The 17,260-nt window shown below is 37.2% G+C and overlaps 1 protein-coding gene across 2 annotated transcripts in view; it reads right to left on the reverse strand.

The window, feature by feature from the left end:
• The window catches only part of wdr11 (WD repeat domain 11), a 108,279-nt gene that overhangs the window by 25,045 nt on the left and 65,974 nt on the right, over window positions 1-17,260 (reverse strand). For both annotated transcript variants that reach the window (XM_067386819.1, XM_067386818.1), the window contains exons 13-18: window positions 10,348-10,423; window positions 7,297-7,405; window positions 5,326-5,450; window positions 3,659-3,806; window positions 1,742-1,848; window positions 1,434-1,548 (exon numbers count right to left, since the gene is read on the reverse strand). In XM_067386819.1, the coding sequence (XP_067242920.1) occupies window positions 1,434-1,548; window positions 1,742-1,848; window positions 3,659-3,806; window positions 5,326-5,450; window positions 7,297-7,405; window positions 10,348-10,423 (680 nt within the window). The remainder of the gene's footprint in view (window positions 1-1,433; window positions 1,549-1,741; window positions 1,849-3,658; window positions 3,807-5,325; window positions 5,451-7,296; window positions 7,406-10,347; window positions 10,424-17,260) is intronic.

Here is a 17,260-nt window from a genome sequence, read left to right on the forward strand (position 1 = left end):
TCAATAAAGGCAGAAAAGAAGCCACTTCTCTCCAAGAAAAAACATCAAGGACAGACTGAAATTCCGCAGCAAGTACAAGGATTGGACAGCCGAAAAGTTAATTTTCCTGATGAAGCCCCCTTCTGACTGTTTGAGACATCTGAAAAATCGATTGCTCAGAGAAGAAAAGGTGAACGCTACTATGAGTGCTGTGTTGTGCCAACAGTGAAACATCCTGAAATCATCCATGTGTGGGTTGCTTTTCATCCACGGGAGTGGCTCTTATACAATTCACTGCCATGAATAAAGAACAGTATCAAAACGTCCTGCAAGAGCAACTTCTCCCAACAATCCAGGAGCAATTTGGTGATGAGTTGTGCATTGTCCAGCATGATGGAGCTCCATGTTAAATGGCAAATGAGATAATCAAGTGGCTCGGAGATAATTACATTTTGGATCCATGGCCAGGCAACTCCCTGGATCTTAATCCCATTGAGAACCTGTGGTCAATCCTCAAAAGGTGAGTGGACAAGCAGAAGTCTACAAATTGCAATCAACTCTGAGCACTGATAAGGCTGGCCATCAGTCAGGATTTGGCCCAGAAGCTGATATCCAGCATGTCAGAGTGAATTGCAGAGGTTATGAAGAAGGGTCAACACTGTAAATATTGACTCTTTACATTTACTGCCGTTTTTGCCAATAAAAGCCTTTAAAAATGATGAAATGCTTATTGTTTTCCAGTATACCATTGAAACAAGGTGAAAAAATAAATCTACAATTACTGAAGCAGCAAACTGTGCAATAGACAAAATTTATATCACTGCCAATACTTTCGGCCAAGGCTGCATACCAATAGAGTACAGCTCTGAAAGTACAAATCTGGTTCCTTTTCTCAATAAGAGAAATCACATATAAACCTTTCAAGACAGACCTACTATTAACAGTGGAATTGTTAAATGGGTTATTTTACTGTAGGAGCCGTAAGGCAGTGTGATTTCATCTCTATTTATAGCAAAAGATCAGAGACAGCACTAAGTAGGATGAGGCAGACCACTTGTAGAAAAATTAATGAATGAGAGAATGTAGTTGCCACAGAAAAGGAAGTCCCACCTCTCAATTGAAACAGCCAATCACATCAATAGTTAACTTACTCCTTATCTAATTGGTGTGAAATGTGCATGTGCATCAGCTGAACTATTTCTGCTAAAGAAGCAAAATTTAGTTTTGACTGATTATATTATTGATTCAAATCATGCTATTAAATATGTTTACACTTTAGTTGTATGACTGTTGTCTAGATAGAAAATGGCTGCTTAGGAGAACTGGCGGCAGAGCGGACTTGCTTCAAAGGGACTTGAAGCAAAATGAAGCAGTGGTGCTTCTGTATCTGCAAAAATGAAGTAGTGATGCTTTTTCTAAATAAATACCACACACACACACACACACACACACACCTCTTTGGTATCCCAGACCTCAGCTCCATCTGTGTACATCACCAAGAGCTTTTGGTTGCCTTTGCCTGGAGCAAAACGAATCTTCTTCACCCATCCCCGGTGTGTAGGTACACCTCTGAAAAATATAAATGAGTGTGTCATTTTATCAACACAGTAAAAGCAACTTGAGTGTGTGATGCACACAATTGTATTTTCCAACTCAGACTCTGATGATGTGTCTGGCTAAGAAACTAGTTCACCAAGTTTTGGAATTAAATCCGTTTACACACATACATGCCTGGAGACATGTTTGATATGTACATTTTTACCTTGAAAGACGGGCCTTTAGGTCCCAAAAATTGAGGTTTCCATCTACATCTCCCAGAACTAGAGTGTCTCCTTTCCATGCAATGCAGGCAATACTCCCCATACTGCCCTGAAAGACAGTAAAAGAGCTTTAGATTCTTGCATAAAAGACCCAGGACATATGCCACGACACCAATATAGTTGTCACAATGTTGCATTTAAAAAAAAGGTTGAAGAAACACAAAGTTAAACTCCAAATTAAAACATATAGAGTGCCAACAGATCCAAAAAATACAGAACTCAAGATGTGAAGATGGCTAAGGGTCTGTCCCATATTATGTTGTTATTATTGCTAATATTGTGATTTCAACTGAATTTTTCAACTGAAAATATCCCCCAAAGGACAAGTGACTTAATTTCACATATTCACTATCTCCTTTTTTCCTTCCTTGTTGAATATTTTCCTAATTTTCCAATATTTTAGATAATTTATAAAAAATTACAACTGAATTAACAGAATTAATACAAAACATTAAAAGAACAGATGAAACCAAGACTATGAGTTCACGTGTCACTGATTACGCTGAAGACAGATATAGGTTGCTTACAAACTCAAAATACGAACATTGAAAAGGATCTGAAGAACCGATCAGAAATAACCATTGTGGCTTGTGAAAAAAGCCCTGCAGGAGATAAAAGGATAATGAGGATGAGGAAGGGAGCAATTTTCTCTTCATATCCTCTTTCATCTCAAAAGTTTGAAATGGCAGATTTTATACAAAACATTGGGAGGAAACGTTTCAAAACTCCTTTGTTCCATACAGAAGAGTATGTACAGCTATATCCAGGATATTCCATCTCCAGAACTCCAGGACTGAAAACAGATTCTGCTTTCTTCATGTATGACTGATACTGGAGTGATAGGATAAGAATACACAAATAAAAAGTTTATGTATTAAAGGGGTCATGAACTGCATTGTTTTATAATGTTTCCTCAGGTGCATTTATAATGTTAGTATGCTTTTTACATTAAAAATGGTCATAATTTAGAAATGAAAGATTTTACCCTGTGTTTAGCCCTCTTATTTGAACGCTCTGTTTTAAGGGGCGTGTCTGCTGAGAGACTTCAGTGTCAATACCCACTGCTGTGAGTGGCTGACATACTTCCAAATGAAATAGCTAAGTATTACTCTCTCAGAAACTTTTAGCACATTTTTACTATTACAGCTCTCAAGGTTAACTAATCATAAAAAGAGGTGCATTAGATTTAGATTGTGAAAGGTTGCAGTGATGAAGATTGTAGTCAATCACAGATGTTGTTGAGTGCATGAAAGCAGTGATCTCATCATTGCAACTCAATTTCTGCACACTAATGAATGCTTTCATCATAACCAACAGTGCAAACACAATGTAACTAAGAGATTCGCTGAATATAACAGGAGTTTTGGCGCGAGTCCAGAACTCAGTCACTGCTGTTTGATTGACAGCTCCAGCGATTGTAAAGGGAGCGTTCTTTGATTGCTTTCTCTATATATTATTTAATCACTATACTATTTAAATAACAGATTATTTTCATTCAACTACGAGAAACAATGTGAAGTTGAGTTTAGTCACTGGTTTGATTTACTGACACATAGACAAAGAACAACTGACTGTACATGAATCGGCAGGAGAAACAACCCTCCCCAATATTTTGAATTTGGACTGCAGTACCCATTTCAATCGCTAGCTGTCAATATTACATACTGCACCTTTAATATAGAGCAGGTAATTTGTTTCAGATTTTTCTTTAAGTTTTGGTGACAATGTCCTATATTCAGCATGAATGTGGCCCAGCAAATGGTAAACAAGCTTCAAGATCACGTGCGGCAGGCCCAATGCAACAAGATTACTGGGTGTCAGACGCATACAAAAGATGCAAAACACAAAAGGACACTCACATCAGGTGGAATACGTGCCCCATCTTTCACGGTGTTGCCTTCCACGGTGATGTGATAGACCTGGCCGTCTGTGTCAGTAAACACGAAGTGTTCTCGAGCCGATATGCCCTGACTCATTTCAGACTTACTCTCAGCATCCTGCAACATACTGACAGACAGCAACAGAGAGCTGTTATGAGTTATGAATGAAACATCAAACCACTTAGACTGGAGTCTGTGAAGTGCAGTACCAAAGTACCAGTTTACCAATAATTAGTGAATCAATAGCATTTTCCATCCACCAATTATTATGCACATTTTGGGATATCGCATAAAAAAAATTTAAAAAAAAAAACGCTGGATGGAAACACCAAGATGCGCATAAATTCTAAAAACGTGCATAAAAAAGCTTATGCACTCAAATACTAGGATATATTTTTTATGCGACACGAAAACATGCGCATAAGCTACGATGGAAACACTTTTACTGTATAGATTCCTTGATGTGCATCAAAAAAGACATGTGACTTTGCAATGGGACGGCATAACTGGACCAACCAGTGGACCGATCTCGTTGCACAGCATCTGAAATGCTGTTTTGGTCATTCTGTAATGCCTGAGCAAAGTCCATTGTTAAAGTGGTGCGGTTTAATTCCCTCCCAGAAGCGCCTCACACGATTGCGTTCGCAAACACCAGCATCTAAATGCAAGATAAAATTACAGTGTTTATTGGGTTTCATCTGCACGCTCTGAGGCACAAGTAATTTATTATATATGAAAATTATTATATTCAGTGGATTCTATTGCAGAAACTTCAATTTTTCTCAATGATATTTAGCGCCAGTGTATCAGGAAGTGACCTTTTTGTTCTCTTTGACCTGCTGCTTTATTTGCAAATGTTTTATGCGATATTCAAAATTTGTGCATAAGTTAAATATGCAACTTTGGATGGAAACATAGCTAATGCTAGACTCTTTAAAAAAAAATAAAAAAAAAATAAAAATAAACAATGTAAAAAATCTATAATTTATCCATCATGTAATTCCAAACCTGTATTACTTAATTCCTTCCATGAAACACAAAATAAGAAATGCTGAAGAACATACTGTCCTCCCTTTTCTATTCAACAACAGTGAACTCTAGAGCTTTAAAATGATAAAAAGAAGTGCAAAACGTTTAATAAATGCAGGCCGGACGACATGCTAGATTTCTTATTGTGTTCTGAAGTCATGCTTTTAAATTTAAGTTCACAAATATTCTCCTCCTCTGTAATCTCAGTCATACTTCAGTATATTCAAACTTGCCATGGTGCAACTGGTCACATGAGAACCAATGTTATTTGTCATCAAACACTGTGCAATGCATCTTCAAGTCTGAATGTGCATAAGCGCAAAAAACATTTAAGCTGCAGCAGAGAGGAAGATTTTCATTGAATAACAACTTAAATTTCAGTGTAGAGATCAGAAATGGTCAAAAGTATTTGTCAAATTAATTATTGATCTCTCTGTCTTCAGAAGTTTTGTAATATAGTTCAGGAGTTATATAGTTTTTTTTATGTAGATTTGAGAGCTTGGTCAATGCATATTTTCATTGTTCAAGAAATCTTTTTGTGTGTTCTCCTGAAAAATGAACAAGAAGAAGAAGAAGAAGAGTAAATGATGAAAATGTTAATTTTGGGTCAGTCAGACCTGATAACAGAGGACTCCACACTGCTCTGCTCTGCATCAGCGAGGGTGGTCTGTCTGGCCATGGCCTCGCGTGCAGCAATCTGCTTTTTCTTCAGACTTTTCAGGTTATGTGAAGGAGACCACTCCTGTTTACACACAAATAAAGTTATCATGAGTCACTGCACAGATAGTAAGCAAATGCTCAAAAACACACATGGTTGCGGAGAAAATTCAATTTCTCTAAATGGGTCATAAACTGCATTTGATCATTCGCATTTGGTCATGAACCTTATTGTTTTTGTTAGGATAAATATTATTAGTAGTATCAGTGGTTCAATTGCGAAGCCTGTAATTCCTAAACAAAACCTCAGAATTTCACAAAATTAGAATATACAACAAATGATTCTGAAGAAGCATACAAATGTATGTGGAGATAGCAATAAGTGGTTTATGAGGATGCCATGTGTATGTGTGTATTTATTTTATATACATCCATTTGTTTTGTTTTTTACTATATCTGCTTTAATATATATATATTTCCCCTCAAGCAGACATAGTAAAAAAAACAAAAAAAACTATTGGATTTAAAATTTAAATATCATAAATGTTACACAGGTACAGGTATATTCATGCAGTATTGCCTTTGCAGTTTTATTTTATATTCTAAAGGTTTTTACAGAGGTGTCTGCTCATATATAATTTGTCCGATTTTATACAACATTTTAGGTGGTGGAAATGTTCTGCTTTATGGAGAGATAAAAAGACATGCAAAATCCTTTCTCTAATCAAGTATGGTGATATCTATTAGTTAAATGTTCTTTTCCCAATTCACCTGGGGTGTATTATTATTTTTTATTGGCTTTTTTTGGTTGAATGTTAAAGGGCTAACGCAACAACAAATATAACGGTAAATATAACTTCATGAAACTTGGTATGTGTTATCACCAGTTTTGGAAAAGGACCACCATCTGATCACGAAATATGACAAAAAGTTTATTTTTCTTATCATTTTAAAAAACCTTTTGCGTAGAATCATGAAAGTGGTCTCTTTGGATTCTGTGAGGCATACCGGCTCAAACATTACCCAATTTTCCTACGTCGGCCAAGTGCTACCTAGATTTTACTGTGCTTTAAAAGCACCTCAAACTCTAATTTCTGATCACTAGAAGTCACTGGCACATATTTAACCCATAGGAAGTAATCAAGATGCAAATGAGCTACCAGAGAGGTTGCCAGGAGAGAAAATGCATTTATTACTAAGGTTTTTGCTGGGGTTATTTGAGAGTCATCGCTGGTGGCGCCATTACAATGTTTACTGCAGTCAGAACCACACAGCGACTTTGCCCTTCAATGAGTCTGTGTGTTGATGAAGCCAGCCTCTTTGCTGAAAAAGATTCAGAATAATCTCTCTGTTTAAGAACTTGGAATAAAACTACATACTTAAAGGGTTAGTTCACCCGAAAATGAAAAAGAATCTGTCATTAATTACTCACCCTCATGTCGTTCCACACCTGTAAGACCTTCATTCATCTTCGGAACACAAATGAAATATTTTTGATGAAATCTGAGAGATTTCTGTCCCTCCATTGACAGCTAGGCAGTTGAAACTTTGATGCTTCAAAAAGTTCACAAAGAGTTCGTAAGCAATCAAGTCTCTTCAGAAAATTTGGACTAAGCAACTCAATTCATATAGATTAGTTTTACAATCTCTTTATGAACTTTTTGAAACATGTTTTGATGTCATGAAGTTTCGGTTGCGAAGACAGTCTATGAAGGGACAGAAATCTCTCAGATTTCATCAAAAATATCTTAATTTGTTTTCAGAAAATGCACGAAGGCCTTATGTGTTTGGAACGACATGGGTGAGTAATAATGATAGGATTTTCATTTTTGGATGAACTAACCCTTTAAAAAGTACAAAAAGTGATCTAGATGGATTGCTACATAAAAGTTATAAGCAATATAAAGCACATTGTGAGTTTGATACAGTACCAGAGCAGTGACAGCAGGGAAGTTCTTGGCCATCTCACGCAGCAAGGTTCCTGTGCGGACATCCCAGAGTTCCAGAGGTTTATCTCTGAACACCACCACCAGGTACTGCCTAAAGAAGACCACGTACACATACGGTTACTTCGTCCTCAGGTCTACACCTGAAATGTTTCTTTAGATCAAAAAGTGTATCCTACATTAAAAGTAAGCATATCAAACGTTTTGGAATCCTACAGTAAACGGTTTCATAATCTGGCTTCAGAAAAGTTAGCATTGATTAACTGATTGACCAGTGGCTCAGTGGGTAGAACGGTTGTCTCAAAGCAAGAAGGTCTCTGGTTTGAGCCAGGAGGCCATTCTGTGTAGCATTTCCATGTTCTCCCTGTGTGGGTTTCCTCCGGGTGCTCCAAAAATAGTGATGATTTCCAAACAGGTTTCATTCATTGTCTACATGCTGGCACTTGATACTCTACAAACTATACCAAAGTCCCTTTCAAGGAAAGTCTGTTCACTCTGCGGCCATATTTGCAATGCCTCCGGGCAGCTATTTTGGGCATCCAAGACTAAGTCCTATCTATTTGAATGAGAGAATCCTGAAATCTCATAAACTGCTTGGTAAACTCACAATTAAATAACATATTTCAAATCTGTAACAAAATCTGACATGAACTGTCCCATATATGTTGTTTCTTATGCTCAAATAGCATTAAAAAAAGCTTATTTTTTAGGCTAGACGAGCCAATGCACATGTGCAGTTCTAAGCGCGAGTCTCAGGTTTCTGTGGAAACCGGAGCTGCAGTGACGCAACGACAATCAGTGATTGGTTCTTTTACTTATAAGGCGGGACACATTCCATCATATTGCGTGTTGCAGTTTCTCCCATTCATAACTAATAGGAGTGAACTGTCTTTCTATATCTATAGTTTTTTAATATACACAGAGTCTGACACTAGGGATGGAAATGCAGTTGCCTTTTCACTCATAATTTACACCTATTGACAAAAACAACTTTTGATTTGTTTGTGAGGTCGCTGTGTTTCTGTATGTGCCTATCAGAGTGCAAGCATTTACTCTCTGTTTATTGACTGTGGTGGGACACATGAATAATGAATGAATAGGTACCCTTATACCAAGGTCTGTCTGAATACGTAATTCTGACTGGCTGGAAGGTGTAAAACTCTGAAAAGCAGAGGTAGTTCCAGTCAATATATTTATTGGGTGTCCATGCCCCGTGTTTCCAAAAACAAAATGTAATATGATTTATGAGCTGTTTTCCTCATGGGGACCAAAAAAATCCTCACAAGGTCAAAAATTTCTGGTATTGCCATCCTTGAGGGTATATCTTGCGCCCACAACCAGGACCCCACACACACACACACACACACACAAACATATCAATAGAGATCAGGAAAGACACATCCAGGAGCACAGAAACATGTTGTCAATGCTGCCCCGTAACATTTATTAACAAAATAGGTTTTCTGCTAATTTGCTACATTGCATTACAGCAGCCATATCACCCTGTAGCCCAAGACTGGTTGCCCACTGAAGCTAAGCAGGGCTGAGCCTGGTTAGTACCTGGATGGGAGACCTCCTGGGAAAACTAGGTTGCTTCTGGAAGAGGTGTTAGTGAGGCCAGCAGGGGGTGCTCACCCTGTGGTCTGTGTGGGTCCTAACACCCCAGTATAGTGATGGGGACATTATACTGTCAAAAAGCACCGTCCTTCGGATGAGACGTTAAACCGAGGTCCTGACTCTCTGTGGTCATTAAAAATCCCAAGATGTCCTTCGAAAAGAGTAGGGGTGTAACCCCGACATCCTGGCCAAACTTGCCCATTGGCCTCTGTCCATCATGGCCTCCTAATCATCCCTATACACTGATTGGCTTCCTCACTCTGTCTCCTCTCTACCAATAAGCTGGTGTGTGGTGGGCGTACTGGCGCAATATGGCTGCCGTCGCATCATCCAGGTGGATGCTGCACATTGGTGGTGGTTGAGGAGATTCCCCCTTCAATATGTAAAGCACTTTGAGTGCCCAGAAAAGCGCTATATAAATGTAAGGATTATTATTATTATTATATTATATTACATTGGATTTCTCAGCAACAAGGGAGTAACATTGCTGTTTTAGAAGTAATTAAACTCACAGCTTCAATATTTACTACGTTACTCCATCGTTGTTGAGAAATATAATGTAGCGATTCAGAGATTTCAAACAAACTCAGGTAATTCACACACGCACAAACTCTCTCTCAAAAATTCAATGACATAAATGTAACCTTACCGTACTACTTCATCTGTGTCTTATTTAAAGTGGGCTAGATATAATAATCGTAGCTAAAATACCTGATAGTTATATTTACCTTTCTAGTTAAATTTTGCACTGCAAACGTTAATGACAGCTATAACTTGTCAGTAGCAGGATTTTAGGGTTTAGGAAACAATTATGGGTCATTTTCACCTTGTCATAGCCTTGTTGGAACACAACACATCCATTTGTAAGGGTTGCATATGGTGTAAATATTTCAATTTGAAGTTCAAAATGGACCTAAAAATTCACATTCACAGACAGTCGGCACACTACAGAGTCACCGTGAGACTCTCCAATGGAAATCAATATTGTCTGTCATTTGTTGTAAAGAGTGAAAAGGTGTCTTTAGGGTTCGCTGATAACCAGCAGACACTGACTCACTCATGCTTGACTGAACGGTTTCAAACTGCAGTTTGGAAAGTGATAAAGGTGAAAGCTTTGAAATAATGGCAAACAATAAATAAAATCCCTCTACTGCAAGGTTACACAATCAGACACATCAGTCAGGATGTCCCTAGGTTAAAGTAACTGCAATGTGAGAGAAAAGAAGAGAGGAAGTTGACAGAGCCGGTGAAAGTGCACCCCAGACACCTTTCAGGAAATAACTCCCGAGAGTAGTTTGTGCATGTCCGTATTTGTCACCACTAACCGTTAATCACTGATGAGGGAAATCACTGGGACTAAAGTGTTTAAGTGCTCACTGAGGTGTTTGCGCCAGAGTGAAAAGCATTTATGTTACTTACTTCAGATGTGACACTTTAATCATTTCAATGGCTGGTTCATCATTCCCGCGCTCACCTCGAAATGCAAAGCACCGGCCTGAGAGAGAAAGCACAAGTTTCTTATTATGTGTAAAATGTTTAGCACAAACAAACAAACAATAAATAAATAAATAAATACATGTAATCCGAAATATATATTAAAATTATTTCCTTCGTATGTAAGATTTAAGGCCCATTCACCACAAGAATGATAACTATGAAGATAACTATAGCGATAACTATATTTGCGTCCACACCAACGAACGATATCGGTCTGTTTATTGCGGTTTTGGCGGAAGCACTCAGAAGGCGATCATTTGTTTATATAAAGCATATACATTTACATTTTTTTTCAAAAATGACCGATAGTTTCGCTACATAAGACCCTGATTCCTCGTCTGATATCGTTTAAAGCTTCTTTTTTTTTTTGACATTCAACCATTTGGAGGCCATTGAAGTCCACTATAAGGAGAATAATCCTGGAATGTTTTCATCAAAAACCTTAATTTCTTTTCAACTGAAGAAAGAAAGACATGGACATCTTGGATGACATGGGGGTGAGTAAAGTATCAGGAAAAGTTTATTTGAAAGTGAACTAATCCTTTAATACTTCTCACCATTTATTCTGAGGGTTGTTTTCCAATGTTTTCGATACATCCATTTTCTTTAAAGTACCCTTGAAAAAAGGGGGTTTTACTTGTCAAACAGTGGTGGCTTTTTCTGGACCTTCTGAACTTCTCCGCAACGTGTCAGCCATTTTAAAAGTGCGAGCCCTTAAATTAGAATGGATTCTGATTGGCTGTCAGTGTTTTATCGTTCAAAAGCTGATCCCAAATGATATTGTTTCTCTATATCGTTATCGTTATGTTTGAGGTGTGGCTCTGCTAAACTTTTATATTTAGAATGATTTTTATAACTATCTTTATTGTTATCTTTATAGCAGTGTTAATTTCGTTAACGAAAACTATGACGAAAAATGACCTGTTTTTCCATGACTAAGACGAGACGACACCAATTTCATTTAACGATAACGTGACTAAAACTGCACGTTCATTGACGAAAAAGACGAGACTGAAATGTGGCTAAAAGACTAAACACTTTACCAAAATCACTCTTCTGAAATCACTTTTAGTTTTTGTCGAATAAAGGAGACAAAACAATACAGACTGTCTTTACGAGCGGTCACGCTTACAGTTGCCGAATTTAAATCCCCTATCAGAGCTTTTCTGTTAAAAGAACACTTTTAATTTATCTTTGCAATCTGGCAACCCCACACACGAGCCCTCTCTCTACACTGAGGAAGAAGCGCGGATGATCTGAAAACACAGACAAGTAAGCTTGAGTTCAGCGCTCTTCATTTGAGATTTGTACTGAAATTAAAGTGGCTATATTGTGCTGCTCGTTTATTGACTAAATCTGGCCCCAAAGTGCAGGCTGATATCCAGCAGTGGTTCTCAAACAGACGTACATGAAAAATGCCGTTCATTTTAATCTACTCCACCTTAAAATAACATGAATAACATGTATTTCTAGCAGGTAAAATGTTATATATACACGACATTCAAATCAAATTACCTCATGTTTTGCGGTCAAAACTGACTGCATCCACACAAGCTACATTAGTGCTGTTCTCGACAATATAATGTTACCTTTGTGAAAGTGGGGATTTAGCACTACTATCATGAAGAACAAATATAGACACAGAATGCATGTAGATTTAAGATTAAAACTCTCTTCGATACAAAAACATACCCTTCTGCGAGTTACTGTTTTTAATGTTGATCATATTATACCAGAAAGAATATTGCCCTAATATAATTTCCCAAATATTGATTTTATACAGTTCAACAAACAAATGGGTAATATTAAGTGATGTACATTTTAAACAGTATTGTCAGTATTTTTGCAACAAAAGCCACGGCAGAGCAGCACACAAGCTGTTTCATGAACGAATCTGTGACTTTGAACGAATCGCCAATGATTCAATAATTCATTCATAAATACAGCCGCTTGCTTTGATACTGAACGAATGAATGACTCGATGATTTACTCATAAAAACAGTGGCTTACCGCCACCTACTGGTGGTTTTAATGTAATATTTCAAAGTATCACTTCGTTTTTATCATTATTGTATTAATTGCATTTTGAAAAGAAATGTATTTAAGGCATTATTTATTTTACAAAGGTATTTATAAAGGTAAAAATGCACTGGAAAAATGTATTTAAGAAGGCAAATATTGTCCGTTAATGGAAATGTGTAACTGCAGTGTAAGTGGAAAAGAGAGGGTGCACAGAAGGATGTTAAATCCCTCAGGATGTACGACACTCTAGAAAGTTTGAGAACCACTGAAAGAGGATATGTACAATTGTACAAGTGCTACTGCTAATAGTGCAATGTCAATACAGTGTGTTACCTTGATTAAAATTTTTCATAAGCTTAAATGAATTGGTCTAAAGAGATAAATTATAATAACTATTTTGTCTAAAGACTACATATAAAATAGCTATCAAAAAAAAATTAAATGTTGGTAACTGTAGTTTGACTAAAAGTAATGACTAAGACTTGACAAAAATGTGATGACTTTTCGTCGACTAAAACTAGACTAAAATATGAAAGACTAAAATGACTAAAATGTGACTAAGAAGCATTTTCGTCTTAAGCTAAAGACTAAGACTAAATCAAAAATGCCTGCCAAAATTAACACTGCTGTGGCAGTTACACGTTATCTTATTAAGGAAAGATAAACTGTGGTTTCTCTGGACTAAAAAGGTGAAGAACCTTATTCTGAATACAACAAATACACTGGATGATTATTTGTTATTAACTAACAAAATCTAATGCAAATTAGAAAAACCTATACTGACAATTCACACTAATGCATGGTCTCTAGAAAGAGGTTTGGTAAAGTGGGAACTCATTTATAAATCATGTGTACACACAGATTTGATCTGTGTGATCTGAAACCATTCAGCTGTTCACAAGTTCAAGATCACTTGCGATTTATAGATTTCACATTTTTTACCAAGAGGCATACACAAGTTTTTTGAGCGTACGTTCAATCTCTGAATCACATGTAGGCACATTTGAGAAATTATCTTAATATCAAATGCAGGATGGTTTCTACTCAACATTTTATAAATGAGTGTGTGGAGAGTGGTGGAAGTCTGTGCAGAAGATCTGGTACACGCAGATAGAGGAACCCTGAAGAGAAGATTCTGAAAATGGGGGCATAAGCTTGGTTGTTGTTTTTTGCGAGATTTTCTTTCTTTCTTACAATAACAACTTTTTTCTTTGTCTGAGAGAGAACCATTTAATCCTTCCAAAACAGGAGGGATTTGCAAATTGGCTAATCTTTGTTTGTTGTCGTCAGAGGTGGCCACAGAATGGTCCTCTGGTGTAAGGATTATTTGCATAGTTTTAAGTTCACAGTTAAAACAGTATCTTTAAAGGTTTACCTAGGCATAGCTCACTTTTCAAACCAATTCCATATTAAGGCATTGTGCTGAACACATAGGGCGAGATTTACTAACAGCTTGCGCCAGCGCAAACCCTCTTTTGGTGTAAAAAAAAATATATACTGTCGGGATTTACTAAAGACACGCAGTGCAAAATTAGTTTGCGCTAGTCAATTTACTGATATTCGCACCATTATTTAATGCCCAAAAAAAGCATGTCTTAACCCATTTTGTGAAATGGCTGTAATTGTTGCTGTTAGGAGGAGACACCACAGAGAGCATGTGGTAGAAGGGAGAAAATAATTTCCACTCATATTAATTTCTTTGGAATGCCAGAGGAAGATTTGCCAAGCCATGTTGGCCTATATATTTTTTTCTGTTTAAATTTTGTGATTTCGTGGACAGAATTTGAAGGATGACACTTTGTTTCTTATCAAAAGTAACAAATCGCAGAGCTTATTGCGATTATTGGTGATTAGGCTACAATGTTGCAATGTAATACTTCAGTACACACGTGCACCGAACCGAAAGCCCTGTATCGAAACGGTTCTGTACAAATATGTGTACCGTTACACCCTTAAAGGTGCTAAAGAGGATGTTTTCGTCAACTGAGAAACCAAAGACTGTTAGTGAGTTTTTGAAATGAGCGCATGCTCAAGGGAACACCTCCCAAAACTCGTGCACGAGTATTGAACACGAGTGTTTACCACCGGCATTTGCTGTGTCGTGTTAGGGGATTCATTATGTCGGACTCACCGCAGGTAACTCATAATCTGCAGTTGTTACTCCTGTCTCCTGAAAAAAACATTGCATGCGGCGCCTGTGGAGTGTGGAAAGTTACTGGAGCGCGCAGCCACGCACGTCTCTCACAAGGAACGTCACGGCAGTGATTGACAAGCCAGAGGGCCAATCGTTGACGCGATGATCGCGTAAACGATTGGCTGATGTTTTTAAGGCCCTACCTCGTGCACAGATGATGTATATTAATATTATTCCTTTCAGTGCACCTAATAAATAGTCTTTTATCAGTTAGTAAAGACAGTTTCAAGTAATATTGCAAAAATGTATAAAACAAAACATCCTCTTTAGCACCTTATATACATATATATATATATATATCTACCACACAATCTACCACACACACACACACACATATATACATATTATATACATATATATATATACATATACATATACATTATATATATATATATATATATGTATATGTGTGTGTGTGTGTGTGTGTGTGTGTGTGTGTGGTAGATTGCTTGGTCATTATGTAAATTATTTGACTGCGTCTGTGTTCTTTAATTTACACGTCAGCAGTACATCACGTGCAAAACTTGCCTTTTCATCTGCGTAATTCTGGAATTGCATTATCGTGCTAATTTGCCCCGTTTATTAATGACGTGACGTGTTGACATGACGTGCAATGTTGAACTTTGAAGAAGCTTCCTTCCTTTGTGGCTTCAGCCATATGGCAAAACTATTTTTTTCCCGAAATGTATGATCATTCACACTTGTGTACAAGAATGAGGGACAAAAAGCAGTTTCTGTGATTGAGGCTCTGTGTTGATGATAAGCTCCCCACACTCCCTAAGAGATGTTGTTTTATCTGAAGGCAAAAGGCATTTGTTTGTGTTGTCCACAAAAACCCATTCCCATTAAATTGAAACTTTTCCACATCGTTGTGTGGAAACTTGAAATGGAATTTCAAAATGTGTCATCCTCTCTGCCTGATGTCCACTACAATGGACATTATAGCACCATAGCAAATTCATTTTCCACCGAAATTACGGAGGTAAAAAGCTTATTCTGTTTGAGTACCATCTGTATATTGTTGATTTTTGTGTGTGTGCTATAATCGACATGTAACTCATGTTTACTGTTTATACTCTCTATCACGGTCACAAACTGTTATGTTGCTTGGAACTGCACCCAAGACTTTCACTCACTGTTTAACTTGTGTATGTAGTTCAGTTACAATTAAAGTTATTTGATTTAAGTAACCTTTAATTTCACTGCATTTCTAGATTCTTGTAGATTCTCTACAACATATTTATAGTAATAGTTTATTTCATTATTTTTTTTTTTTTTTTTAACATTCAGTACCTTTAATTTTTGTATGTGGGTTACAGTGATTTGTGCGTATAAAATGCAGAAATTGTTGCTAAAATTAATAAAACAGAACAGAAGTCAATTTACGCAGAAGTGCTCTGTGTAAAAAAATCTTCATCTTCAAGTCTCCTCCTCTCTCGACTCATTAATGATCTGAGAGTTTGCAGAGCCCTGATTTGTTATCCAGAGAGTCAAGTGTTTAGCTAGTGTGTGAAGGACTGTGTATCTGTATGCAAGTGTGTGATATTCACCGAGACATTGTTTGTGGAAAGACTGGTCTAATTAAGGTCCTGTTCTAATGAAGACAGGGAGCTAATCAACAAAAAGAGTGCAGACAGCGGTGGAGAGTTAACAAAAACAAAACACTGATGAAAAGGCCATGCCAGGATTTGCATGGTGTACATCATCCACACACACACAGAGAGATGACCCAGAAAACATTCAACAGGGCTCTCACAAGCAAGCTGTCGTAAACATGCCAGGTTATGTAAACATAAAACAGAATCAATCAAAACCACCTCAGCTCACTAGACTAGTGTGTGTAGGCCTGTCCCGATAATCAATGTATCAACTTATACTATATCACAATATGTGAACATGACCACGGTAAGTTTGGGTGACGTGATATATTGCCCATTGTGTTTATATACATGTTTGTTTACATAAAAATTAATTTCACAAACATTTTAGCCTATCACACTGCTCTATCATTTCGTCTGACAGTGACAAAGGAACTGAGCATTTGGGATTACCTGTGTTGGCCTGTGTTACAAGGCATAATTAATACATTATACATAAAGGCTTTAAGTAAAGTGTTACAGTTATTTTTATTGCTCATTATAACTATTGCACTTAAGTGTCGATCTGTCTCACAGTAGTTTCGATTTAAGCCATTCCCATGTTATTGCCTTTTTTTTTTGCTAATTATAAAGGTGTGTACAGCTGTATTCTCTCAAGCTTAGATAAGCCATATATTTAATTGGAATATGTGTCATCATCAGCCTTCCTTGTGTCAAGACCTACTCAGGTAAAGACCTGCATGGGTCCACCGAGCAAAGACACTTAAGTATCCATTTTCTTTTTCTGCTTTCTATTTTTTTCTATCATGTATTTGTCCATATTCAACATGTTTTCAGCAAATTTCTCTCTACAAAAAAACTCTCTAGACCCAGTTCCCTCACACCTCTCTCCTACACTCACACATATCAAAAACATCTCTTCTCACAGGCATGTTGAGAGGTATATAGGGATGCTCAAAAACACACCAGCACCAACATGTGAGTTCCCGATCAATGCTGCTTGCAGCTTTAATGAATTCAT

This window comes from Chanodichthys erythropterus, chromosome 5 (genome assembly GCF_024489055.1).
Source record: "Chanodichthys erythropterus isolate Z2021 chromosome 5, ASM2448905v1, whole genome shotgun sequence".
In the NCBI taxonomy this organism is placed as follows: domain Eukaryota; kingdom Metazoa; phylum Chordata; class Actinopteri; order Cypriniformes; family Xenocyprididae; genus Chanodichthys; species Chanodichthys erythropterus.